The 27,664-nt window shown below is 47.7% G+C and overlaps 1 protein-coding gene across 3 annotated transcripts in view; it reads right to left on the bottom strand.

Moving 5' to 3' along the window:
- LOC119374555 (nuclear exosome regulator NRDE2) overlaps window positions 1-26,510 on the bottom strand; it is a 308,639-nt gene extending 282,129 nt beyond the window's left edge. For 2 of the 3 annotated variants that reach the window (XM_037644702.2, XM_037644707.2), the window contains exon 1: window positions 26,273-26,509. In XM_037644702.2, coding sequence (XP_037500630.1) covers window positions 26,273-26,411 — 139 coding nt within the window. In that variant the 5' untranslated portion in view covers window positions 26,412-26,509. Of the gene's footprint in view, window positions 1-26,272 lie in introns of all 3 variants that reach the window. The other variant, XM_037644704.2, reaches the window with a different exon arrangement.
- Window positions 26,511-27,664: the final 1,154 nt, after the last annotated feature.

Here is a 27,664-nt window from a genome sequence, read left to right as displayed (position 1 = left end):
TCACAACAGAGACTCCTACCTGTGGCATATGCATCACGCTCCCTCACAACTGAACAATGAAATGCCCAAATCAAAAAGGAGGCTCTGGCGATCACATGGGCTTGCGAACATTTCCGCAAGTACCAGTTAGGATCAAGCTTTCACGTGGGGACTGATCACAAGCCCCTAGTACCGCTACTGACGACCAAACAACTCGATGAGCTAAGTCCTCGCCTCCAGCGTTTCAGGAGGCATCTTTTGGATTACGACTACACCGTATCCCACACTCCTGGCAACAAGCTGTACACAGCTGATCTCCTTTTCCAAAACTCATCAGGGTAACCAGTCGACGAAAGTGAGAGAAAGCTCGAGGCTGCAGTGCACGAGTTTGAAGAATTAGCGCTTGAACGGCTCGCTGCTTCAAACCAACTGCTGGACAGAATCAGGGCAAGCATCCAGTCAGACGAAACACTCTCCAGGGTAGCAACCTTCTGCACTATGCTTTGACCAACTGTGCATGAGCTGCCTCCTGACCTGAAACGCTATGTCGAGGTGGTGAGCAAAATTTCTCTCGTTAACGGTCTGCTCTTCAAAGTTGACAGAATAATCATCCCACCAGACATCAGGGTACAAGTCCTGAAAAAATTTCATGCAGGCCACTTGGGCACAACAAGGTGTCGAGCAAGGGCAAGAGAAAGCATATGGTGGCCAAGCATAGGGAAGCACATTGAAAACTTCGTGGACAGATGTCCAACTCGCCAGGAGCACAGGAAGCCAGGAACCGAACCCCTGCTTCAATACTGAATATCGTGGGTACAGCGCAACATCAGTAGGAAAAAAACGACACACAGGAAAGAGCGCTGACTTTCAACTAGACTTTATTGAAGGTGCTCCGGCCGCTTTTATACATGGTGCAGGTTCCGTGTGCATGCGCGATAACACGTGTGATACTATGTATGACTATGCTAACTAAGAAAAGAATATTCTATATCGGATAAGTGAAGAGAAGGTGTACTAATACACTGATCCAGCACGATATTCAGCATGAACCAACTCGCCCAAATCAAGCTCTTGTCCCTGCTTCAAACTTCATTGCCAGCACACCCTTGGGACACAGTCGGCATCGATCTCTTCATGCTGTAGAGGAAAGAGTAAGTAGACTCCCGTTAAGACGAACTCGAAGGGACCGCGGTCATCTGTTCGTCTTATCAGGAGTTCGGCTTATCAGAAGTGCCCCTAAAAAGAGACATGGTAACATGCCAAGTGCATCCAAATATGCTACTTGAAAACACTGAATGGAGTAGACCTACAATGGCGTAAAAAGACAAGAAAAAGCATTTATTTGGCTCATCTAGATAAAAACTATGCCTTCAAGCAGAGTACTTACACGAATCGTACGAGCACCTGATTTCGCGGGTTCAAAAATAAAAAAAATTCATGTAGATACTGCTACCACATTTTAATGATAAAACTGTACCACGCTCCTATGTTGACGATTACAAAAAGAGAGAGAGAGAGAAGCACAATTTTCCTTCAAAGAATGCAAAATTTATTGTCCTGGCAGGTCGTTTTCATCTGTGAGCCTGTTTTGCTGGCTCTAAGATCACTTCTGGATTGGCCTCGGTCGCGTGCTGTTGCCTTGACAAAGTCATTATACGCTGAGTTGCTTAAGAAAGTCTGCAAGGTTTTCTTCGAGGTCCAGTATTTTCCCGTTTTCGGCCCGTACTAACTTTTTCCTGATCGACGTGCAGCTGAAGATATCCCACGGTCACGAAAAAGACACAACGCAGCTATATTCACTGTGCAAAATAGCCTTCCCTTGTCGTGCGCTTCCATAATCAAAATGGCTGATCACAATTTGCACTTCACTGGGAACAGATACAACGCACACAGGTCCTATGTGAACCAACGCGAATTGACCACTAAATACATGTACGGTCCCTAGAATAATACATGTGCTCGGCCGCCATTGTGTGATGGCGATGACAATGCACCTGACCTCTCTGACGGGAGTGCGCCGCGATCGTGGTTTCGGTTTCGTACTCGATTGTAATGCACAGACCATTTTTGTTCCTGTTGTCGCTTTCTTTTTTTTTTCCCCACTCCCCTTGCGTTTGCCCCGCTGACCACGGCGGAGGGGCCCCAAGCTCTTGTGTTCTTCTGTTCTCCTTTGTACTCCAGCTGGGAAACTGAAGAACGGGAGGGGAATACAATGGCTTGGGGGTCCAAGTTGGAAGTCCCCCTACTCTTCTTGTTGCTTTATTTGCCGATAAAGCCCGCACCTCCCCCACCCACAGGCTGGGGGTGAGGGGGATGCCGGCTTTATCCGCTGACTTCTTTTTCCTTTATCTCGCGCCCTCCGCGTCCGTCGCGATTTGCTTCCAAGCGCTTTTTTTTTCTTTTGTGCTTTTTCTCGGTCGCCTGAATGCCCAACCAAGACTGCAGTGTTCGTTTCGCAGAATCGCCAGCGTTGTTGACCACCGCGAGAGTTCGTCTTAACAGAAGAGTACACTTGGGCAGTTCGTCTTAAGCGATTTTTTTTTGCATTGAGTCTATGGGGAACCAAACAACCGGTCCTGTGTTGTTCGGCATAAGCGAGAATTTGTCTTAACCGAGTTCGTCTTAACGGGAGTTCACTGTATGTCATAATAGCGGACTACTGCTCCCAATTTTCCGAGCTGGAGCAGCTGAAGAGAACAACTACAAAAGACATCGTCCTAGTCCTGGAACCAATATTTGCACAGTTTCTTGTTCCGAGGACAATACGCACAGGCCTGCAGTTCACGTCTACAGAGTTCAAGGAACTAGTACATCGCTGGGGAGCCACACACATGACTTCAAGCCCTTACCATGCGCAGAGCAACGGTATGGCAGAGAGGGCCGTGCAGACAGCAAAGCAGCTTCTGAGGAAGTCCTCAAATGTAAACAAAGCCCTGCTTGCCTACAACCCGGCGCGGAAGGATTCTCACCAGAACTACTAATGGGCTGTCGCCTGAACACCACAGTACCAACCACCCCAAGAATGCTAGCCCTGAAGTGGAATGACAGCGAGTTCAGAAAAAGGAACGAAGCCTACAGAGCGCAAGTAAAAGAAACATATGACACCCGACATAAGGCACAGAGTCGAGGGCGCTTACCACCGGGTGCAGCTGCACGCATATTCACTGGAGCTGCATCACAAGGCGTGGTGACACAGCCAGCACCGCAACCAAGGGCCTACATCGTACAACCCAACAGTGGACTTACAAGACGCACGGCAAGACACCTGCAACCTCTGCAGGGCAGGAGCACCACAAGGAGTGGTCGTGTTAGCAGGAGACCAGAACACCTGGACCTGTAGGACTCAACCCTCTTAAGAAAGGGGGGTGTTGTGGGCGCCACTGAGAGCAGCGCCCCAAGCGGCAAGAAAGCGGAGCGCACAACAAAGACGGAGACTGGCGGGAAGACTCACTGGCTGGTGCCGCTGCATCTGCGATTACGTACTACCTAGCATATATCAAAAAACAGTTCCCGAGTTACCCCGGCTATGATTACTACAAAACCAGAGACTATGGCGCAGATTTTGCGCAATTTACAAAGATTATCAGAATGGAGCAGTAAATCCAACTTGGCACACATTGGCGCAGGTGTGGAATTACTGCATACGTCCCTAATTTAAACAAAACTACACTCTGCTCTTCGAGAAGCCAACATGAGATTAAGAATAGCACACAAATACAAATGAGTCTATTCACCAGAGAGGAAAATATCATGGAGAGGAAGATGGAGAGGAAGTAAAACTGATAGCCGGGTAATTTGGTATGAATTCATGTTTAAAAGTTTTTGTAGCGCACACAAAATAGGGGACACAGAAAGAAGGTACTAATGAGCGCTTACTCACAAGTGATCTATTTTTTGAAAGGGACTAAACATATAAGCAAAAATAATCATCACAAGGCATGCACGGAGCAAGTCATGAGGCATATGAGCAGAATACAAGTTAACCACAATTCAAAAAAGACATTTCTTTATCAGTAAGCGCCACCGATGGTTGACTGATACACTTTTTCCCACACCTACTTATAAGGAATGCTTCCATGACTTTCCTTCTCTATTATTTCTTCTCTCTCTTCCATGACTTGACGTGTAAGTTTATCACTATGAGTGTCACTGAAAACAAGGATTACAATGACATGATTTGCAATGGTTGGACAAGTGCGAAGAGGTTTCTTTCCCCAGAGAACCTCTTTGTTCTTTTACACGTGTGTTGAGGCGCTCGTTTGTACCTTCTTTCTATGTCCCTGTCTTCTGTGGCGCTACAAACAGTTTTAAATGAGTGAAGTGTTTCGCACAGACCTGCAAAGTACCAGTCACTTTTTTTTTTTCCATGCGAAAGTTTCTAATGCACATCATTCTGCGTTGTGCGCCATCTGCCGTTTTCAGGAAACGATGCATTGCCTCCTTTCTACCGTGATTACACACATTTAGGTCCAAAGCAAAAATCTTTGGACATAGTTCCTTTCCTTTTGGCTTGTGAGCAGCGCCATGGCAAGAATTTGAAAACCACGCATGCAGCTGCCCAGATCTCAGCGCACTGCAATATGAGAACTCGTTTCGCCTGCTAGGTGGCGAGCGCTCACTTGGATTCTTGGACGTTAACGAACTAGGACATAACATTAAAGAAGCACTGTTGAAAGCAGTAGAAAAATGCTTACAAGATAGGCAAATACCGGACAATTGGCAAAAAAGTAGAATGAACTTAATCTATAAAGGCAAGGGAGAAAAGGATAACATTCTCTCGTATAGACCACTAACCATTACATCGGTACTATACAGGTTGGCGATGCAAGCAGTAAAAATGAAAATAGAAAAGTGGGCAGAACACAACGATATATTGGGAGAACTCCAGAATAGATTTCGAGTCGACAGGCGGTTAGACGATAACCTGTTTGTTCTCACTCAGTGTATAGAAATATCTAAAATAGAAAATAGGCTCTTGTACATGGCTTTTCTAGACATCACTGAGGCGTACGACAACATTAATCAGGAAATTTTATGGGATATATTTAAAGGAATGGGTATAGGCGACGACTGTATACAGCTTTTGAGGGAGATATACCGAGAAAATACAGTTTGCATAGAATGGGAAGGAATGAGTAGCAAAGAGAACGTTGAGATTAGCAAGGGGCTGAGACAGGGATGTCCTTTGTCCCCACTGTTATTCATGCTGTACATGGTGATTATGGAAAAAGCGCTAGAAGGTAGCAACATTGGTTTTAATCTGTCACACAAACAAGGCGGCGTGATGGTTGAGCAGAAGTTTCCAGGTTTATTTTGAGCTGATGATATTGTCTTATTTGCTGACAGTCGAGAGGATATACAGCGGCTGGCGGATATATGCGGAAGGGAAGGTGCAGCTCTAGGACTAGGATTTAGTGTAACAAAATGTGGACTGAAGGTGTTCACTTATCCCAATGATCAGGCGGCGTTACTACAGGGCCAAGAAATGCCGGGGGTAAGCGAATACAAGCACCTCGAAGTATGGGTACATAAGGGTGATAGGTACATGGAGGTACAGGAAAAAGCTTCCACAGCAAAAGGAAAGAGGAATGCTGCAATAATGAAGCACAGAGCGTTGTGGTGATACAATAGGTACGAGGTGCTTTGAGGTCTGTGGAAGGGTGATGGTTCTGGGGCTTACTTTTGAGAACTCAGTGGTGTGTGTGAGGTCAGAGGTACAAAGGACTGTGGAACACTTCGCGTTGGGCGCTCACAGGAAGACGACAAATGAGGCTGTAAAGGGCGATATGGGATGGGCAGGTTCTGAGGTGAGGGAAGCTCAGAGCAAAATGAGGTTCGAAGAAAGGCTAAGGCATATGAAAGAGAGTAGATGGGCAGATACCAAGGCGTTGGACTGGGCTAGTTGGTACATACATTTTGAAGTGTTTTTGTGCTCGTGCTGTCTCTCTTCATTTTACTTATGAAATACGAGTGCGAATCGATTAGGTTTTTAGACTTAGAATTATGTTTCCGTGCTGACTTGCATGTTTGCTGGACGTACGCACCGCATTCTAGGAAGGATATCCTTCCGTACAGCTCCTGCCATTCAAAGCTAACGAAGAGGGGCATATCAACGCTTTGTTTTAACCCTTTCAGACGGCACCTATGAAGAACTGTCTGTAAATGCATCAAATCGATACAACGTTATTTCAAGGCACTCGATATTCTATTGCAACAAAAATAATGTCATAATGCATTAATTTATGCGTGTTATAGTAATTAATTGTAATTCGATCGTAACTAAATATCTATTTATTGTGATGTCATTCATGCTCCGTTTCTGCATTAACAGAATGGAATCTTAAGCCAAAAATATAGTGCCAATTCATTTTCAGGTATGTCCATTTGGAGCAAAGAAAAATTATACTTTTGACATGGCTCGCAGTTAGGGGCACGTCAAACGTCTCGTCGAACTGCGTAGTGACTTCAGCAAACTGATCATATACGACAGTACACTGCAAAATGAAGTTAAATAAAGACAAATTTATTATGCAGGAGGTTCATTTCATTTAAAGCTCAATGTATCTGCTCTCTCTTAGCCCCTAGTCGTTACAAATGGCAAAAACAAGTGATGTACACAATTGTGTACATAGCGTGTCAAAGGGTTAAGAACGCATTGCAGAAGAGTTGCTTTCATACGATACAGGCGAGTGTGGAGCAACAAGCGAGTCGGCTGAAGTCGGCTGGGTATCCAGAAGATGTGACGCGAGCGGTAGCCGAGAAGTTGCTCAAAGAGCAGAAAAGGTCGCGCAGGGCAGAAGCAGCTACTGCCTCTGCCTCTTTGAGCGACAAAAGTAAATTTGTGGTCATGCCATTTGTGCACAAGCTGTCGCACAACATCAAGAAGGTGGCCAATAAACATGGCTTGCGCCTGGTGCTCTCAGCCCCGCGAAAGCTGAGCGTATCAACCGGCATGTGCAGAGAAGGGCTACATGTGGCACAAACCATGCTTCGAAGTTTGTGCCTTGCGCCACAAGTGTGATCTATCACATCCCTTTATCATGCGGCAAAGCATACATCGGCCAAACTGGCCGTTGTATTAAGGATCGCCTCAGGGAACACAGGGCCTCCCTTCCCATGAGTGACGGTGCTCATCTGCCGAGCCACTGCAGGCAGTGAGGGTGTACTCTTGCTTTTGAAAGCACTAGTGTTTTGGGCAGGGGCGGGAAAAAGAACGAAAGGGAAATTCTAGAGGCTTTTTACATAAAGAAAAGGGGTAATGACTGTGTCAGTGACACGTCAGTGCATCTATCTGACAAAGAGATTATCTTTCTGAACGCGATTATTGCTAGCTGAGTTTTTCGATTATTTTTCATTTTAGGCAAAGCATGGTTGCTCACACATGTGCAAAATGGTTGCAGGTGGGTTTAAACAAGCCTTTCAAGTGCGGTTTTCTGTTCAGTTGTAAGTGCCAGTTTGCCCCGTCGACTTCTTTTCACTGTGTCCTGTGTTTTCCGCTGGTTTTTATTCTTTGTGTAGATGGGCAGAGAAGGTGTTCCAGTACAGTAAAACCTCGGTAATTTGTACTCGGTTAATTGGGAATCCCGGATAATTTGTATTATTTGCGCGGTCCCAAATTTGTACATGTAAATTTAACCGGATAATTGGTGCGGCCAGTCTGCGACTTCCCGGTTAATTGGCACACTTGGCCGCGACTTCCAAGATATGCAAAGGGTGTTGCGAATCTCGGAGGCTGTAACTAAAACATGCATTTTTTTTATGTACGGATCTCGAAGGCCATGTTTTTTTTTACCGGAAATACGTCGTAGACGCCATGTTTTAGCAATTGCCAGGCGGCGATGCGTGCGGTTGCGATCATGATCATCATCATCTCAACAGCGATGTTAGCCCACGACCTCCTCTATAAACTTACGACCTGCTCACCGGCGCCATCCCTACCATAGAGTTTCCTAAAATGACCTAGAGGGAACTCTGGCGCTGCGATCGTTCAGCCACCATGGGAATGATGGGTAGTACACGGATTTGCCTAGTCTTCGTGCTTGTGGGCTTCGAACGCACTTGTGGCTTTGTTTATTGCTATGTTCAGGTTTTCTTTCGGATAAAAGAATGGATCGTTGTGAACTTCGTGACCAGATTTGAATCGGTGAGCCTAAAGAATTTAAAGTGGTGAAGTGAAACTGCTGATTTTTGCTGAACTTCGTTTTGCGACAAAGCGGATGCAGGCGACGCGGAGCCAAACGGAGCCGAAAGAACGAAGTTTAGACAAATCCGTGTACTACCCATGATTCCCATGCTGGCTGAAGCGCGATGCATTGCAGCTCCCATAGACACTAGCGCCAGAGTTCCCTCTAGTGAGTATTGTAGGAAACTCTATGATCCCTACGGAGGCGTGTGGAGCTAAAAATTGGCGTGTAGGGACTGGAGGTACCGCCAGGTGCCGCCACAACTTTCCCCCATAGCAGACGACGCACGACCGTTGTGGTGCACTCGTGTGTGCGCGTTCCTCTCATTGTTTTTCTAGTCTCTAACGCGTGGATCGAGCAATCCACTGATTTACGTCTCGAAGCAACATTCTGGCTGTGAGACGCACCGTGGTGGATGGCTCCGGGAAGTTCGTTACCGGATTTCAATCTCTGCGCCAGCGCTTTTGCGTCCCCAACTAAGTGCAGGCAAACGAAAGCAAAATGCGACACATAACCCAGAGAACGTAATCCTTATTTCCTCACTTTATTTTGTGCAGCGGCGCCTTAACTAACCGCTGTCTAGCAGCGGCAAAAATAATTCGTTCGTGGGCGAGACGGTGCGATCTTGTAACAAGTTGAAACCGAAGTTTCTACGACGCAAATGAAGACATACGGTACGAACGACGCATGTGATGACCCGTGTAAGTTTTCATGACCTGCCCGTCGTCCTTCAAGTATATCGTTGTCATACTGTGCACGAATGACGACAGAAGGGCGCAGTTGTACTATCGTCTGGGTGCTTTGGGTCTAGCGAACGTCTAACGATGGAAGCGTGTGACAAAACCGGCGGATTATTATAACGTTGTTACAGCAATTTCTTGCACATACAAATATTATCAAACACAGTTTATTGCAGTTATGGCCTCTGTTCGAGCGTCGCTGGCATTGCCGCGTCTCACACCGGCGATGCGACCACGCTTTTACTGCTGGAGCATTCACATACAAAGCGTTACGAGACAACAGCTCTTGCGTGCTCTATTTCCATCATAGGCATAACGATGTATAGAAACTCGAGTTTCATTTATAATATAAAGCATGCTTTTTAAATGGCTAAATCACTTTGCACTGTCCCTGTTATATTCCACGAACTTTTAGCATATACCCACATGGTATTTCCCACCAATAATGTACTATTCCTGATGCTGCCTGAGGCTTCAGCTGCCAATTGTTTCCTTCACATCATCATAGGCGTGCGCAGAGGGAGGGCGGGAGGCGCCCCCCCTCCCCCCCCCCCCAGTCACCTAAGAAGAGGGAACGCAAAGTCTGCCCAATACATTGACTTAATAGGGAGGGGGTGCACCGCGATGAGCCTTCCCCCCCCCCCCCTTCCCCCCGGGGAACCCTACGCACGCCAATGCACATCATGCGCGTGATGCATGATGTACCGACACACATCAAAAGCCTCTGTGGCATGAGATTGAAGAAGGAAATTTTATTGCACCTGATGCATTCACCCTTACAATAAAATGCTTAGCAGACAAGTCCCTTATGACCGCTATAATTACATGGGCGTCAGCAGGATTTTTTCTTGGGGGGTGCAAAACCGTGTTGAATATCGGCTGGGGAAGGGGGGGGGGGGAGCACTGGTGTGGCTTGGGTGGAAGACAGTGCTATATATATTGTGGCTTGAGGGGCGCAAGTGCCCCTTTTGCACCCCCCTGCCGACACCCATGGCTATAAATGTGCATAAATTGCTTGCTCAGTGCTAAAAATTGGAATTTTCCTACAAGTTTAACGCTCAAAAACATTTGTAAGTGGCTGTATTCACACTTTACAATGGCAAGAAACAGATAAGTAAGCTTATGGTTCAAACGAATGTCTTATTCCCAGAATCAATGGTACACTGCAGCACCAGTAGTAAATAATAATCTAGTCCAAACATTGCTTTTGAACCATCATATACCAGCAGGAAAATCTAATCTGTAACGAAAATGTTGATACCTGCAAAATGCAATTTATTAGTGCCAAGGACATAAAGGAATATATATACCAACATAAAGGAATATATATGCACATTCTACCTAGCACCCCACGCTTTTCCTACAGTCCATCAGCATTCCATCTGCAATAACTACTGGCAGAACTAAAATTCAGCCCTGCTCAAAGCAAAATACTGCCAGAGGATCCAGTAAACACTGCTTTTGGGACCAGACAAAATCTCCCAGATATCCAACAACTTTCAAATATCTCAATGCAGGGGTGAAATATCCGATGTCATTATCATGACCCGACTATTCTGTGTACACTGCAGGGTAAAGACCTCTCGCAATGATCTCTTGCCCCGTCTTGCACACGCCAATTCGGTTTTATCCCTCATTTATCAATTTTTGAATTTCATCAAGCCACCTAACTCGGCTGTTTACCTCGGCTGCGCTAGCCATCCTTCGATATCCACTCCGTCGCTCTCGCTACACGTTGGTTATAGGTCCTGTGCACTACGTTGCCTGGCCAGCTCTACGTTTTTTCTATTAAAGATAGATGTGACAAGCGATAGCCTTCGAGTGACACAACGTCAAGCGAACGCACGCACGCACCAAGCAGAACAGCAGCTTGGCGGCTGCAGCGATGGGGGGAGAGGTTCTTTGCAGTACGTTCCACATGGGTCTCCTTTGCGCATGCGTGGCCACGCCTGGCAACCATGGGCAGCGCGCACTGGCACCTAAAGTCCCTAGATTTTTCCCTGTTCTTTCGACTTTACTGGCACCCGCCTCACGCAAACGACGCAAACGCCTGGCCTTGGAAAATATGGGCAGCGCGCGCCAGCAGACGCCGCACGCCGACGGCTATGAGGACCCAACTAAAAATGTCGCTCTACAACAGCCGAAAGCAAGCTTAGAAGAATAGCAAAAAGGGACGAAGGCTCCCACGCGGGCACATTTGAAAGAAGTATTGGGCGTGCAGCTGCTACGATAGGCAATTATATGCGCTGCACGCAGGCATCCGCAGCGACCCGCGACCTATGCATCTAGCTTCATGAAAATATTAAGGGTCTGTGCTTGTGCTACTCCATTCCATCCGATAGAGACGTTACTTCAGTACGTTTTGAAGGTGAAAACTTCAGCGCTAATAGGACGGAACACGCGCACTGCGCCAGGGCTCGTCTCATATCTCTAATTCGTCCTCGTTTGTGCTGAAGTTCTTACCTGCTAAGCTCTGCAGCAACTAGGCGTGAGCGTTTGAACGGGTTGGTAATTCATCTAGAACATCATCTTGATGGCTTTCACCTTCCAGTCGTCTCAGGCAAATGCATAAGGGACCCTGAGTTTTTATTGTACTTCAGTACAGGCCATTTCATTGGGGCATCTTAGCACCTCCGTACGGTAAACTCATTAAGTACGGTGATATCTACCGCAAGCAAATGTCAGTCGCTACTAACAAGTCCCGCAGCTGCCTTACATCTTATATATTCAGGTGCTGTCGCCACTGCAGGCTCCACAGTGACCCGCGCCGCAGGAAAAGTGGCACGGAATCTGGTCTCAACAAGTGGTGAGCGTAGTCGCAGCGGCAAAGCGGCACTACCCTTACGCTCAGTATATTCTAGGGACCGTACCACCGCACTACCACACGCCCGACATGCCTGTGCTCGGCCGCGCCAGAGAACATCTGGCCGCGCATGGCCGCGCCCCGCGCTCGCAAGACGCGTGTCTCCGTTGCTAGGCGACGGCTACGCATGTGCAAAGGAAACCCATGTGGAACGTACTGCAAAGAACCTCCCCCAGCGATGGGGGTAAGTTGTGGCGCCAAGGCGTGCTGCGGCACTTTGGAGAACTAAAAAAAAGCAAACAAGCAAAAGCAAATCTGGCGACACGGGGAGCGGCGGCATGAGCAGGTCGTAAGTTTATAGAGGAGGTCGTGTGTTAGCCACTCTAGCGAAGTGAATGTTTTGTGGAGTCTATGTGCCATTTGGATGTCGGCTGGCGAGCATTGTGCGATTCGGTGCGACTGCTCCATTTGTCTCCTGTCTCCGCTTGAGTGTCTTCCCTGTGAATTAGTTGATTGAGGTGTGCTTGGAAGGAAGATGCCGAAGTACAAGAGCTTGTCCCTGCACGAAAAGGTGTGCTTAATTGAAGAGGCCAGCAAGTCGACGGCGTCGAAAACGGCTCTCGCCGAAAAGCACCATGTGCCTCTGTCAACGCTGTGCAACATCATCAAGAATAAGGAGAAAATTCTCGATGCTTACAGCAAGACGCACTCGTCAAAGCGTACACGAGTACGCCCGCCTACGTACGCCGACGTTGAAGCAGCTTTGATCGACTGGCTGCAGAAAGCCAATGCAGCACACCTTCCTGTGAATGGGACCATATTGCGTGAGAAGGCCAACCAGCTGGCGCTGCAACTTGGACATTCTGAGTTTAAATGCAGCAATGGATGGTTTTGCCGATTTAAGGAGCGCAACAACCTGACATTCGTGACTGTTTGTGGCGAGAGTGGCAGCGCGGATCAGTCTGTTGTCGACGGCTGGAAGCAGCACACCTTGGCTCCACTACTCGCCAAGTACGAAGCAGCAGATGTTTACAACCTTGATGAAGCTGCTCTGTTCTACAAAATGTTGCCTACGAAGACGTTCGCTTTGAAGGAGGCAGACATTAAGGGGCGGAAACAGAACAAAGATAGAATCACTGTTTTGTTTGGTGCAAGCATGTGCGGTGAGCACAAGCTGCCACTGCTTGTTATTGGGAAGACAGAAAAGCCTCGTTGTTTCAAAAATGCACGACTGCCATCCAAGGATGACCTGATCTATAAAAACAACAAGAAAGCTTGGATGACGGCTGCACTCTTTGAAGAATACGTGCGGCACCTTGACCGCAAGTTTGCGGCCGCAGGGCGCAGCGTTTTGTTCGTCGTCGATAATTGCCCAGCTCACGGCGACATTCAGAACCTGCAGGCAATCAGGCTGGTCTTTCTACCCCCGAACACGACGTCGCTATCGCAGCCGATGGACCAGGGCGTCATACACCATACCAGGAAAATATATCGCTACAATCTGTTGAAGCGAATGCTCCTTTGCTATGACAACGGAAAGGAGTATAACATTGACCTCCTCGGTGGTATTTGCCTCATTGTTCACGCATGGAGGCAGGTGGAGGCCACCGTTATTCGACGGTGTTTTGAGCACGCCGGTTTTGTGAAAGAAGAGGCAACCTCCGCTGAGTTTGCTGTCACCGCTGTCACTTGCCCGTTTGATGAAGAAGGGGAGACTTTCTGCGCTCGATATGAGGCTTTGCACGCGCACGAGGCGTGCACTCCAATCGGATTCTCCGAGTACGCAAATGTCGAGTGCACAGTGCAGACGTGTTACGCCGACATCGACAGCGAGATAGCTGCGAGATCGACCGATTCGATCTCTAATGTTGACAGCGATGACGAGCCCTCCCGAGCACCCCCTTTGGCGGATGTCATCGATGCCTTGAGTGTTGTGCGCAGCTTCGTCGAGTGCAACGGCGGCGAGGCTGAGATGCTGCGCCTCATTGACAGGCTGGAAAATATGACTTTCAGTGCTGGGAACTACCGAACGCGTCAGTCACGCATGGAGGAATTTTTCTCCAAGTAGGCTGACTTGCCACAATAAAGGTGTGACTTCCGCACATCACGTTTTCTGGCTGATTTCTTTGATTTCGCATTGTTTCGGATAATTGGGAATCCCGCTTACTTGGGATATTTTTCTCGGTCCCGAGGCCTTCGAATTAACGAGGTTTTACTGTATTTGTATAGAAAGAGCGTTGACACACAGTGGAGAAAAAGAGATAGGAGGCTCACCAGTAAATATATGGCTGGCAGTGTAAGCAATATGCCAACAAAGAGCGTTAAACGAAAAGTCAGAGAGGCGGAGAGGATTTACTGGATGGCAGCGATGGAAAAAAAACCGGCTCTGAGTAACTACCGAAAGAGCAAAAAGGAAATAAGGAGGGAAGCAATTTACGATAATTCAAGGGGAAGCTCTTTACTGTTTGAAGCGAGATCGGGTTGCCTTAGAACGCGCAGTTATAAAGCGAGATTCAGTAAAGAAGAAGAACATTGCACACGCTGCGGGGAAGATAACGAAATGACAGAGCATATTCTGATTGAATGTGGAGATATCCACCCAGGTGTATGTTTGGGCACGAGCCTACATGAAGCCTTGGGTTTTAGGGACAACAATGGAAAGCTGAAAAATCGTGCGATAGAAATAAGGAAGAGACGGTTTGAGTATTGGTGGCAGAAAACTTGAGAGAAGGGACAAAAATAAATAATGACAATCTGCCGCAACGGGCAGAGAACTGGGCTGTGAATTTGTTGTTTTTTCTTTATAGTAAGATTGATTTAATCGTATTAGACAAGGCATTACGCCAACTTAAGAAGAGAAACAGAAAAAAAAGAAGCCTTTTCTTTTTTTTGTCGAGCCTGGTGTCACATGTAACAAACACATGTGACCACCCCATTATAAAGGGTATGCTCATAGAATCCATTCATCATGTTAGAGTCAAGCCTCCCTAAAGGGACCGACAACTGATTTTTCTCGACCCAGTTTTTTACGGCGCAACAGGAAGCTTACCCTTCGTAGCGTTTGTAGCTGCAGTGGTTTATCCTGAAAGCACGTAGTTATTTTATAAGCAGTATTTTTCGATCTGAAAGGCTCCAAACACGCATGAAGGCTTGCTCTAGCAACGCTGAGAATTGACAGCAATGCCGCTAGCCCTTGTGAAAGCTGTCGTTCTGCTTTCACAGGAGTTACTGTAGCTATGCTTAAAGGAACACTAAAGAGAAACAATGAATTGGTTTAGATTGATAAAGTGTGCTCAGAGAACTATTGTGTAGTTGATTTCACCACCATAGGTTTATTATTAGAGGAGAAAACCAAGTTCCAAGTTTCATTTTTAAATTTCGCGCCGAACTTTGTAATTCGTGACGCAAAAGATTTGAAAGAGCATTTAACGTATTTTGGCACCACTGGCTCGCCGAAATTTCCACAAACTCATTATGTCAAGTCTCTGGCCCCCTCAGAGGACAATGTACTTCGATTTAACTGATTAGGAACTACGTAGGCCCAAGCAGGCGCTGTCAAAAATATGTGACGTCACGGCAAATGGTGCGGGAATTCCAAGGTGGCGTCACCACCTGTATTTTCTTTTTGCGCGTTTTGTCGCTTATTAAGCGTCTTCTCGCAGCAAGCGTGGTGTTTTTGGTATCGTGGAAGACTACTTTACTAATGCGAGAAAAATCGTTTTGCTCTTTAGTGTCCCTTTAACCACCATTATTTTGAGCTTTCAAACCATTTTTGAAAATAGCAAGCTGTTACAATGAGATCATGTGGCTTTATACCTTCTCAGTATTTGTACAGCGTTGTGTGCACCTTCACCCAAGGTTGCCTGCGCCTGTGACATGGATGGCTTGTCCCGGCATGGGTAAAGTGAGCTAGAAGAGGGTAGTGGGCTTGCTGGGGTCCCCTGCTTGACGCCGGGTATGTCACGTGTGTGGTGGCGCCACCAGCGACTTAAATGTAGGGCACTGCCTGACGGAGGCGTTTGTGCGCAACTGAAGTCATGCTTTTTTGTGCGCTGTTATCATATGCACTGCACGGAAATGCTCGCGAATTTCGGCAGTGTAAACGGTGATGCTGATGTCGCTGAGACAATAAAAAATAAAGAAAAAACTAGCGTGAGCTAGGTGCGTTGGCCTACATGTGCGCGTAAGGCATGGTAACCATCTATAGAACACTGTATCATGGTGTATGCAGCTCTGCTGTTAGCTAGTTATCTTATGTTAAATGAAACCTACTGTCAGTAGTCGTGCGAGTAAAGCTGCAGAAAACATCCTTTTCTGAAACTATGTCGCCGTAACTCGCACGAACGCGCGATTAAACTGTATGCAGAACTCGATGCATGCAAGGGATGCTGAGCAAATTTGAGATGCATATAAATTGCTCTTATGGCGAACTTTTCAAAGCTTACGCGTTTTGCGGCTATCAGTTATAAACTGGATTCGTTGCATTTTGGGCACTACTTTCGTCACGCACGCCTTTTACGAGCGTGTGAAATTACTGCCGATGCTGACCTTGACACACGCTCAGGAGTTTACCACGAGCTCTTAATGTTGTACATTCCACAGCATTTAAAATCTTTCTGCAGATCTCCAGTACCTTGGCTCTGTAATTTGGCTATTTCTGCACTGAATATTCCTATGCAAAGACTGTAACAATCCACAGATAAGACAGGAAGCCACTCTTCTCAAGTACTGGGCACAAGTACATGAACATTTATTCATCATATATTGGGTACAGTTGCTTGAACAGTATCGCCAATCATAGACGTGCGCACAGGGGGGGGGGGGGGCAGGGGAGGGCGACCGCCCCCCCCTAATCACCTAAGAAGGGGGGCGCAAAATCTGTCCCGTACATTGACCCTTCTAGTCACCTAAGAGGGGGGGGGGGGCGCAAAATCTGCCCCATACATTGACTTAGTATGGTGGGGGGCGCTGGGATGAACCTTCGCCCCCCCTGATGGGGAACCCTGCGCACGCCTATGTCGCCAATGGTACGAGAACGTACCTTCTCGCCTTGAACGCTTCCCGATCGCTTTCTCTTTCGAGTCGGTCTTTCTCGTGGTGTCTTCTTTGTCAAATACGACGCCAAGTTAGGCAGGATTGTCGGCACAGCGTCCTCTCGTAGGCAAGGTTTCCAATGTGGTGTGCGTACTTCGTTCCCTTCGATTATATATGCACGTAGTACCGTAGCACATACTTCGGCTCAAAATAAAGCTTTGTCCACTCGGTGCAAATTCCTTTCCCAGGGCTTCCTCATTGCTTCCTCAGGGCTGTATCCTTCGGAACGCCTAACAAAGACGGCTTCGTGCTGCCGTTCACGTGGACGTAACCTGTCCGACAGCGTGGTGCAAAACAGTGGTTTTGCCGCCGTGGAAACATTTTAACCTCGTGAGACGGTCACTGCTTGTCAGGCCACATTGCTGTTCGCAGAAGAACCTAGCAGATTGACGATGCAAAGCGCGAAGAGTTCTCAAAAAAAATTCGGCAGATCCCACGTACCATGGGAATCAATGTTATGCGAAGCATGTGCGGGACGGTGACTGTGGCGTATTCTTTTACATTGAGCGAAACGTTACGGAATGACGCTAGAGAAATGTGGAAGCTGCATACACACACTCATATGTTGAAGAGTCGCATAAGTAATATATAACCAGCTGCTTACAGTTGCGTGACGATGCCAACATCAACATGGGTGTTACCAACACCAGACGCGGTTAGCTGACATGTAGTGCTTATATTCTTCAATACTGCATAGCACGAATCCTAACAGCACAAAGAAGAAACACCTATGCACAGGACAGGCGTTACTCGAAACTAAGCTTCATTCAGGAAAGCTTCTCTGTATATACGCACCGCCGAGTGGCACGCTCAGGCGCACTGCACGTACGTGACAGTCACACTTGCACTTGTTACAGTTGCGTTGCAGTTGTTATGCTTATACTTGTCCGTTATGACGGAGAATGCACGCAGGTTTCACGAACCCGTGTGTATGTGTAGAAGGGGTTGTTGACAGTTCTTGAACAAGTCATCATCCCCGTGATCAGTGAGCACCAGCAGGTGGACCAGACTTGTTAATCGGATCCGTTCATGATAGCGGCTACGAGGGGTCTAAGTGCAATGAAGTGCGAGGTATAGCACGGCTGGTGGGAATCCTGGATGCCTCTTACGATGAAATGATCTATGATGCCACCTGTCCTGAACATGACAGCGAGGTTTATTGATTCCCTGTCCATATTCAAACCTTCTTTCACGCAGTATAAAGACCAGCCATTGTTGGGTCTTCATAAGTCGATGTTGAAGTCACCGGTAATGTTGAGAGGCCTGGTTCTCTTGGCAGGTTTGTTGCAGGAAGCAGTGACACCGGTTTTGCATATACGACGTGGTCCACGTTGCAGATCACGTGAACGAGTGCATGGTAGTTGAGCGCCTTCCAGGGCTCTTCTGTCTTCAGCTTCCTCACTATCCTTGCGTCCGCCGCGGTGGTGTAGTGGTTACGGTGCTTGGCTGCTGACCCGAAGGTCGCGGGTTCGATCCCGGCCGCGGCGGTCTCATTTCGATGGAGGCAAAATGCTTGATGCCCGTGTACTGTGCGATCTCGGTGCAAGTTAGAGAATACCAGATGGTCAAAGTTTCCGGAGCCTCACGGCGTTTCTCATAATCATATCGTGGTTTTAGGACAGAAAACATCAACAATTATTATTACTATCATTTTCCTTGCGTGTCAATGTGTGTGTTCGTGGTTAGTGTGTCGGTTGCGACTTTGTATCACCTGTGGCACATACCCGAATATCATGAACTTTGGTATGCGGGCATGTGCCGCACCCAACTGAGAGAAAGGGTTTCATGACGTACGCCACAGGTGTTTTGGGTTATTCATGTCATGACCAGTGAATCGTGTTCGTCATACACTGATCCCCTGCTGTGCCAATTTTGGATTATTACAAGTTATGGAGACGACCAGGAGAGTGCCCAGACGTAGGCGGCTAGATAGATAGATAGATAGATAGATACGTAGATAGAAACGCCCAAAGTGCCTGAGGTTCGCTAAGAAATGCTTCGCATTTAAAACAAAACTCGCACACACCGACCGCCACTCCAAACAGGCAGCAACTGTCCCAGCGCCAACGCTCACTATATTTGATGCGGCGGTAGCGCCGCGCCGCGGAGGCACGCCGAAGCACGTTTTTGTGACATTGGCGGCGTCACTGCAATGCATAGCGCCGGCCGGCGAGTGAGCCCACTACCCTATTCTAGCTCACTTTAGCATGGGATCATTACACCAAGCGAAGGCAGCGCCACTTCGTTGCATACAATTAACGCAGTCCTATATGTACATTTTTATGGAGTAATATCTTTTAATATAAAAAAATGAACAATATTTCAGTACTAACAGAAAAGTCATACAATAACAGAAAAGTCATAACATAACGCATACACCATAGAGTTTCTTACAATAATACCTAGAGGGGAACCTGGCGCTAGTGTCTACGCGGGCTCCTTGAGCAGCGCTTCAACCACCATGGGAATGATGGGAAGTACAGGCTTCAGATTCGCTTCGGATGGATTAGGTTCTTGAGATTCGCAACGCTTGTTTGCTGAGTGTAAAACAAAGTGATATGAAGGTTGTTCCAATTAAAACTTGCTTCATTCTTTTGTACGTAAAACTTATTGCAAAAAGTCTGCGTGACCGTGAGATGGAAGTGAAATCTGGACAAATTCAACCACCAGGGTATGCATTGCTCTGCAATTGTGTTCCAGATTTGGCGTCACCAAATAATGAATTAATTTTTAGAACACTTGAAAACAAACACGCTTGCTTTTCCCTCGAAAGTACGCATTATCTATTTATGGAAATAAGAGTACTGTATTGAGTGAGAAACAACGTACCGTCTGCTGCGATGCCAGGTGCGTCTGTTCAAGTGGTCTGCCTCCAACGCATCTTTCGTTTTGTTGTGAAGTCAAGTCAGAGAAGCGCGACGGTGCGTCTACTTAGCTTCGCCGTCGTTTTGCAGCTGATTTGAACGAGTTTTGGTAAGACGCGCTTATCAAACAAACGTGAACTCGATGCAGTTTGTTGCACTGACATGGGACGCTACATCTGTGCGCAGCGGTGAGTGCACGACGCTTTGCTAAAACTGTCAAATACAACCTGTAAAGCTGCAGCGTCACAGCAAACCAGGAGATCTAGCGGTCTTCAGCCTCTTTGAACAACAAAGGCGCTGCTTGAGTGCTTTAAAACGCACGCCACTATCCATGCCCCGCGAAGTACAAAACTGAAACTGTACAAAAAGATCCGTAGACAGTTCGCAAGCTAACGCTATCCAATCCGAAGCCTGTACTTCCTATCATTCCCATGGTGGTTGAACGATCGCAGCGCCAGTTTCCTCTCTAGGGTATTGTATGAAACTCTATGGCATACACCAATCAATGGTCACGTGACCGGCTTCATCGGACCGTTTATGATTTTGCCGCCAGAGGCGCCAAAGGTCATTTTTCGTGACTTTCAATGAAGAAATAAAAATACAAATCCACCTCTCAAGAGATAAACAGGGTTGGTTTGAGTCAATGCGACGGACAATCTTTCCATCAGTGCAATCATCTCACTTCATGTTCTGGGCAGTTGTCGGTCCCTTTAACATGAATAGTTACCAACTAGCTTAGCTCTCTGTTATTCTAAGCTCACTTGGAATCGCGAACAACCAATGCCAGCTGTGGCTGCGACATGGGCGCTTGATTTTTCGCCGTACCGCCTGCACTGCGCTCGTTTTTGTCCTTCGCAGCCTCATATGTCAGAGCATTAGAACCGACAACCACGAACGAGCCAAAGGTCAGCTCAAAGCCAATCGCCGATCAGTTTGTGCATGTAATCAGAGCTCCAGGCAAAGAGAAAAAATGGGGTGCAACAGGCACCGATGCTGATGTTTTGCGCTACTTGGGGCCACATCGAAAGGGAATCAAACAGGCCCGTAACTAGGGGGGGGGTTGAGGGGGTTCTGACCCCCCCCGAAATTTTTTTGATGCTTTAACTTTTCGGGTGATACTAAAATATTTACACGCCTTCACAGCGACCCCCAGCTGCCAAAGTTACACTGCAACTTTCCTGGCATTGCTTCCCTCTTCTTCCTTTCTTCAAACCTACCAGAACACCTCAGCGCTCCCTCCCCCGCACGCGCACCTGCCCTATTTGTACAGCTTTGCACTTCGCCCTCGCGTTCCTTCGAGTCTTTTCTTTTTCGTCTTTCACCCCGTAGCAGCTCCTTTATTGATTCCAGATGCTTTCCTTGTGCATTGCCACTGGAGAAGTTATCCGTCTGTGCGGACCGCACGTGTCGGCTTTGGGTTTCTACGAAAAGCGCGTCTCCTTCTGTGAAAGTAAACAGTTCGACAGCAACGGCAACACCAACACGACGTGCGCAAATTTGCCAGGGAACGAAACCCCTAAGCGGAAAAACTCAGCGGCGCATTCCGAGGACGCAGGCTGCAGGGTAAACTTTTCTCAAACTGTAGTCTTCGCCACCGAAACGAATCATCGAAGATGACATCTACTGAAAGACTGGCATATCCGAGCAACTTCGAACAACCTTAACCACACGCAAGGAAATCTACCTCTTCTGTACACACAAGGTATATGCGCCTCCCTACAAAGCACACAAAGCGAGGAAACAGCCGGCACACAATCCGGCACCAGCGGTCAACTTTCACAGGAGAGAAAAAACGCCGCCAAGCTGGGCTGCTCGCGGGAGTACAGAGGCTGACGTCACAGCCTACAAAGTGCATTTTTGGGGGGTCACGGCTATTTAATTAGCGCAGCCCAGAGAGAATTATGCAGGCGCCCAGGGAGCCGTCTGTGAAAAGGTGACTTTTTCACAGGAACGGAGCAACACCTGCTTTCTGGACTGTACCACGGGAGTGCAAATGTCTCGGCAGTGCATTCTTGGGGGGTTCACGTATATTAAGGGGAGTATGGAGTGCCCATGGAGTCTTCTGTGAAAAGGTCTTTAAGTAGCGTTAATCCAGTTTGCTGCAGCGGGAGTACAATAATGGTCCTGCATGCACACCAGCTGTAGCGGCGTTCAGAAAACACATGCGCCACGCGGGAGCCGGCGCGTTCATCACACTTCTACATTCTAGCCACTGTAAAGTGGATAAGAGAGGAAGAAAACATCGCCCGCCGTTCACGCCAGGCAGTCGAAGCAGTCGCAAACGTCTTTTTGGAGCCACTGGCCACTTCTGTGTGCGTGCACAGGATTGCGGCAGCAAAATGAAAAGACACTCTGCAACAACGAAGCAAAGGAGTCTTGCGTCTTACTTCAAGAAAGTTCGAACCGATGAAGCGGACGGAGAAGAACCGCCTCCTTCGAAGGATAAAACTTCGCCCTCCTCAGCACTGGTGGAAAGCCAAGCGCGTCGGAACTTCTGTAGCGACTCAGGAGAATGCACCGGTTTATGTGAATCACCTGAGAACGAACACAAGCAGGACACCCATGCGCCGCCGGAAAATGATGGTGGCCGCAGTGCAACTCCAAGTGACCTTTGTTCTACAGTCAACGCTGGGCAAAGTGACGCCTTTACCACTGGGCAATGCCCAAGGAAGGTGAGTGGCATGGCACCTACACATTCTGGTTCGCCTCCCCTCTGTGCGACGAGTGCGAATATTTTGGACTTGGGACTGTTTGTCTCGAAAAGCAATAATGTAAATGATCCAGAGACGACGGAGAAGCTGCTGCTCAATCCGTGGACCCCTCCAGCTAACTATGATTATCCAGCCACAGGGAAAAGGAATCTGAAGTTCCAACCTCACTGGGTAGATCGTTACCCATGGCTTGTTTATTCAGAGAAGCTTCAAGGAGCATTATGCAAATATTGCGTAGTCTTCGCAAGCGAGTGTGCAGGAAAAGGGGAGCACCAGCGCTTGGGCTGTTTTGTAACTAAGGAGTTCACCAATTACAAGAAAGCCATGGACGCCTTTAAGAGCCACGCATCCAGCAGTTATCACGCCATGTCAACAACGCTATCGGAGAACTTTTTAGCAGTCCGGTCCCGCTCACAGCATGACATCTTAACACAACTTGACCACGGTCTTAAAAAGCAGGCGGAAGAAAACCGCAAGAACTTGCTGCCAATAATAGAAACAATCCTTTTCTGTGGCAGGCAAGAAGTACCGCTTCGCGGCACAGACGACTCTGGTCCGATAAATATGTCTGAAGTGCTGCCATTGAAAAATGATGGAAATTTCCGCGCACTGCTTAGGATGAGAGCAAAATGTGGAGATGCCGCCTTGAGAGCTCACATGGAAACATCTCCGGCGAATGCGCTGTACACGAGCCCAAAAATTCAAAATGAGTTGATCACCCTCTGTGGTAAAATCATACAAAGAAAGATAGTTGAAAACGTCAACTCAGGTTCGTGTTTTTCAGTTCTAGCTGACGAGGCCACTGATATATCTCGCACCGCCCACATTTCCCTATGTGTAAGGTACGTTGGACACGACACGTCGGGAGTGCCCATACTTAAAGAAGATTTTGTAGATTTCGTTCCCGTGTACGATCTCACTGGCAAGGCGCTGGCGAGCACAATCCTGAACAGCCTTAGAGGTCATGGCTTTGACCTGAACCTACTTTGCGGGCAAGGATACGACGGCGCGGCATCAATGAGCGGCCACCTTAACGGTGTTCAAGCCTTCATTCGTCAAACAGCGCCCAAAGCGTTGTACGTGCATTGTAGCGCCCACTCGTTGAACCTTGCTCTGCTTCACGCATGCAAACTCCCCAGCATCCGCAACTGTTTGGGAACTGTATCCTCAACCTAGACGTTTGTGAGAGCTTCGCCACAGAGGACGAACCAACTGCGAGACAAAGTAGAAGATTTAACACAAGAAAAAAGAAAATCAGTTCTCTCCTTTTGCCAAACAAGGTGGGTAGAGAGTCACGATGCACTTCAGCGTTTCCTTGAACTGTACGTGCCTATTGTACAATTCCTCGAATATTTGGAAGAAGAGGCCGCGTCATCTGATACTTCATCAAAAGCTTCTCAACTGCTCAATGCCATTACGAAGCCCGAGTTTGTCGTTTCGCTTCAGATCTGTAGTGACCTCTTCTCTTTGACACTGCCACTTTGCAAGTTTCTTCAAAAAATTGACTGTGACTTGGCTCAAGCGTGCGATCACGTAAAGAATGTTATAGACGTTCTTTCCACAAAAAGGGCTAGTGCGGAAACGGAATTTAATAAGATTTTTCTGAAGTCGCTCTCTTTGCTGAAGATCACAAATGTTGAGATGGCCCTACCACGCATCACTGGAAGGCAGATGCAAAGAAGCAACGTACCTTCTGCTACTCCCGAAGAGTACTACCGGAGGAATGTGTATTTGCCTTTGCTGGCTGACTTCGAAAATCAATTAAGAGACCGGTTCGATGCCCATAAGAAGGTCGTGGTTGGCCTTAACATGCTGCTGCCGAAATTCTGCGCATCGGCTAGCCTTTCTGATATTGATGATGCAGTGCAGTTTTACCTTGGCGACATTCCTTCCGCTAATGTCATCGAAGCAGAGTTCACACTGTGGGTGAACAAATGCTGCCAGATCGAAGAAAAGAATCGCCCAGCTTGTGCTTTACAGGCCTTAGAGATGTGCAACCGCGACTTTTTTCCGAACATCCACAGCCTACTTTCTATCCTGGCGACTTTACCCGTGTCGACGTCGACCCCGGAACGGACTTTTTCCACACTGAGAAGGCTGAAGAGCTACCTTCGAAATCATATGAACAACGACAGATTGACCGGACTAGCACTGCTCAGCATCCATCGAGAACTTCAAGTGACCCCAGAACAAGTCCTCACAGAATTTTGCAAGTTGCCGAGAAGGAAAAACTTCCTCGTTTAAACTTCCCTCTATGTTTCAAGAGTCGATTAAAAGCTAAACCCAGCTAGCCCAAGCTTCAACCCTTCTATTCTTTCGCAATTACGAGGAAACTATCCAGCAAGCAGAATGTGCGAACGGTAACAAGAAGATCGGAATGTCGGGCGACTTGTTTGTTTGCTTGCATACATACTGTCACGGACTGCCATTTTTGCGACCCGGCGTAACGGCAAATTAACGGGCGCCGCACTCCCCCGCTGACCGGTGGAACTGTTCGCTCATGAAAAGACTGGTCTTTAGTGCAGGGAAGTACTGAATGGGGTGTTCTTCTTCAAACGTTAGTCGCCGATGTTTGATCCTTTGTACCTACGGCGGCGTCGGCAGGGTCGTCAAAGGCCGCGATGCACCCCGAACCAGCTGTAGACTGCAAGACGCACCGGCTGAAACCAAGGAAACTGACCATTCCCACGGGCAAAACTGCTTGTGGACAAGCCGTATGAGAGAACCCCAACAGGTTGTCACTCTCGCTCAGTTGAGGACCCTCTCCTAATTAAAAAGGGACGCGGTCAATATATTTTTAGGGTGGAGTTTCTAACAATGAAACGTGCATGATTGGACCCATGTAGAGGTCTCTTTTCCCCCAGGACGAGAATGAGGGGACACGGAGGTCGATTTAAGCGCAGGATTTCGCCTTGCTAAGCAGTCTAGTTGCTGACCAACATGGTGTAGAAGGAGATCAAGAAGTATCCCTTGAGTGGTTGTGGCTCCGTATCGGCTGGCCACCTAAACTTAGCCATTCGTCTAGTTGTGACGCGAAATTAACGTCTGTAACGTAGGCATCGGTACTTGAATCTCGAGTAAGTTCAACCTGCCCGAGATCGGCTTCAAGCACTAGCCTACCGGAAACACCAGCGCTGCAACACCGCCGACATCGCAGTTGTACCAGAACTCTCTCTGACTTCTTGCATCCGATCGTCGTGGACTCGAAGCTGCCGGTCATCACAGGTATCCCTTCACCTGCTTATACCTTCGGACTTTCTCATCTGTAGTTTTATTGTTGGTTAGTTTTGTGTAGTTTGTAATACTTCTCTCTTGTAAGCTGATTTATTGATTTTATATGTATTTTGTTAGTTGGTATTAAGTGTTGTACTAGATTCCTCGTGCTGCAATATCACTAGAGTTTTGTTTTTCCCCACACACGTCTCTGATCTCTTCACTGTCTCTGCTTACGTACGGAACGACCTAACCTGCTGCCATTCCCGTCGCCGACTTCGCGCTGGCGACGCTAGAGTGGCAGCTTGTAACACATACATACCGTTTTTGTACCGTGGTTACATTGTGTTACTTCATCAGGAACCGTTGGTCGCGGTGTCCCCGGCTTTGGTGGTGCTATTGTCCAAACTTATTTGTTGCTTTAACCAGAATTTGAGGTTGACATACCAATTTCTTTATTTGGGTACAAATAATTGAAAAGTACCATCGAATTATTACAAGTAAGCGATGTACTTGATTTATTCACAAAAATAAGCCAGTATAAATCTTAAAAAATGGCAGCCGTTCTACACGCAACCCCCCCCCCCCCCCCGAAAAAAATTCCTGGGTACGGCCCTGGAATCAAATGATAACGTGTGATGTGCTCTGTGTAACGGAAACCGGGAAACAAAATATTGGCACCTACTCTCTGAAGCTGCTGACTTGTCCGATGTGCCCTGTGCTGACGAACTGAAACTTGGGAACAACGTCGGCCGGGCGTCACTCTCCGAAGTTGCTGCCTTCGTAGCCGCATACGCAGGAAAGAGGGAAGGTGCCTGTGCCATGTCACATTCTCTGCTTGCAAGTGCTACGGACAAAAACACACCATACTCACAACACGCGAATGGTTGACGAAGCCGCGACTTCAAACTACAGTGTACTAGAATGGAGCAGTGGGCTCACTGCCGTATCCCTGCGCCGCGCCGCCGCGGCCCTCTCCGCGTCGACAGCTTGAGCGCCCGCCAGGGGCGCTGCCGCCAGTTTCTCCTGAAAACTCTTGCGGGGTGTGGAGCGCGTCCCCTTGGTCGGTGGGGGTTAGGCTGGTTACGCTGTAGTTGCGGGGGTATCAACTAGTATCAACAAACGCGGGGTTGGTGGCGAGGAGAGGGCCACCACAATGACACAAAAAGAGATCACAAAAAAAAAAAATGAGGAGGGGAGGGAGTCGAGCATTTTATTCTTTTTTTTTTAAACTGACCCAATTAGTAGTTGAAGCTACTGGTTTTCCATTTGTGTGTGCCCTGCAGCGCATGTTCACGCCGTTCATTCGTTTCAAGGACCTTTGTCGGCACCCCGCGTGCCGCTTTACTGCACTTATATATGCTTGTTTTTCTGAAGGATCCGCTTCTGTGTCTATCCGCAAATCGCAACTGTCTCAAAGACGGCCCGCCGCTGCATCTGGACGGGAGGGACGCGCTTTTTTACACCCTCAGGCGGTCGTGCACATAGAGCATGCAGCGTACGTGCAGAGGAATTTCTGGGGCTGCGTTTGACAACAAAAAACAGCTGGACCCAACGAAGCTAGGAGTGACCGCAGAGTCAAGTGTGACAGCAATAAAAGCAAGAAAACGCGCGAGGGTGGTGACAACAAAACCATACTCGTGCTTTAGTAAAAAAAAAAAAAGGGGGGGGGGGTTAGGGGTACTTCTAAAAAAAATAATAAAGAACGCTGGTACGTCGCTGCTTGTTTCGCTATCGAAGTCCTAAGCACATAACTAGATGAAACGGGCTGGATAGTGACGTACAGAAAAAGGAGATGTAGAGGGGGGCTGAAATAGCTCTCATTAGGAAGCGGGGGAGGTCCAAAGGGATTGGGCTCTCTTTGGGATGCCCCAGTTCCTGGTAGATCGACGTTGTCGTCGGCTGTCGACTGCAAACATCGCCGGCGTTTCTTGCTGTCCTTTATTTTTCATTTTCGTAGTCGACTAGCAGATGTTCATACACGTTTGTTGCATCTGTTTATTGTTTGACCACGAGTGACATTTTCGGCATTGATAATTCATATTGTGATACGGCAAACATTTGCGCATACATAGGC

This window comes from Rhipicephalus sanguineus, chromosome 11 (assembly GCF_013339695.2).
Source record: "Rhipicephalus sanguineus isolate Rsan-2018 chromosome 11, BIME_Rsan_1.4, whole genome shotgun sequence".
Taxonomy (NCBI): Eukaryota; Metazoa; Arthropoda; class Arachnida; order Ixodida; family Ixodidae; genus Rhipicephalus; species Rhipicephalus sanguineus.
This window is presented reverse-complemented; position numbering and strand designations above follow the sequence as displayed.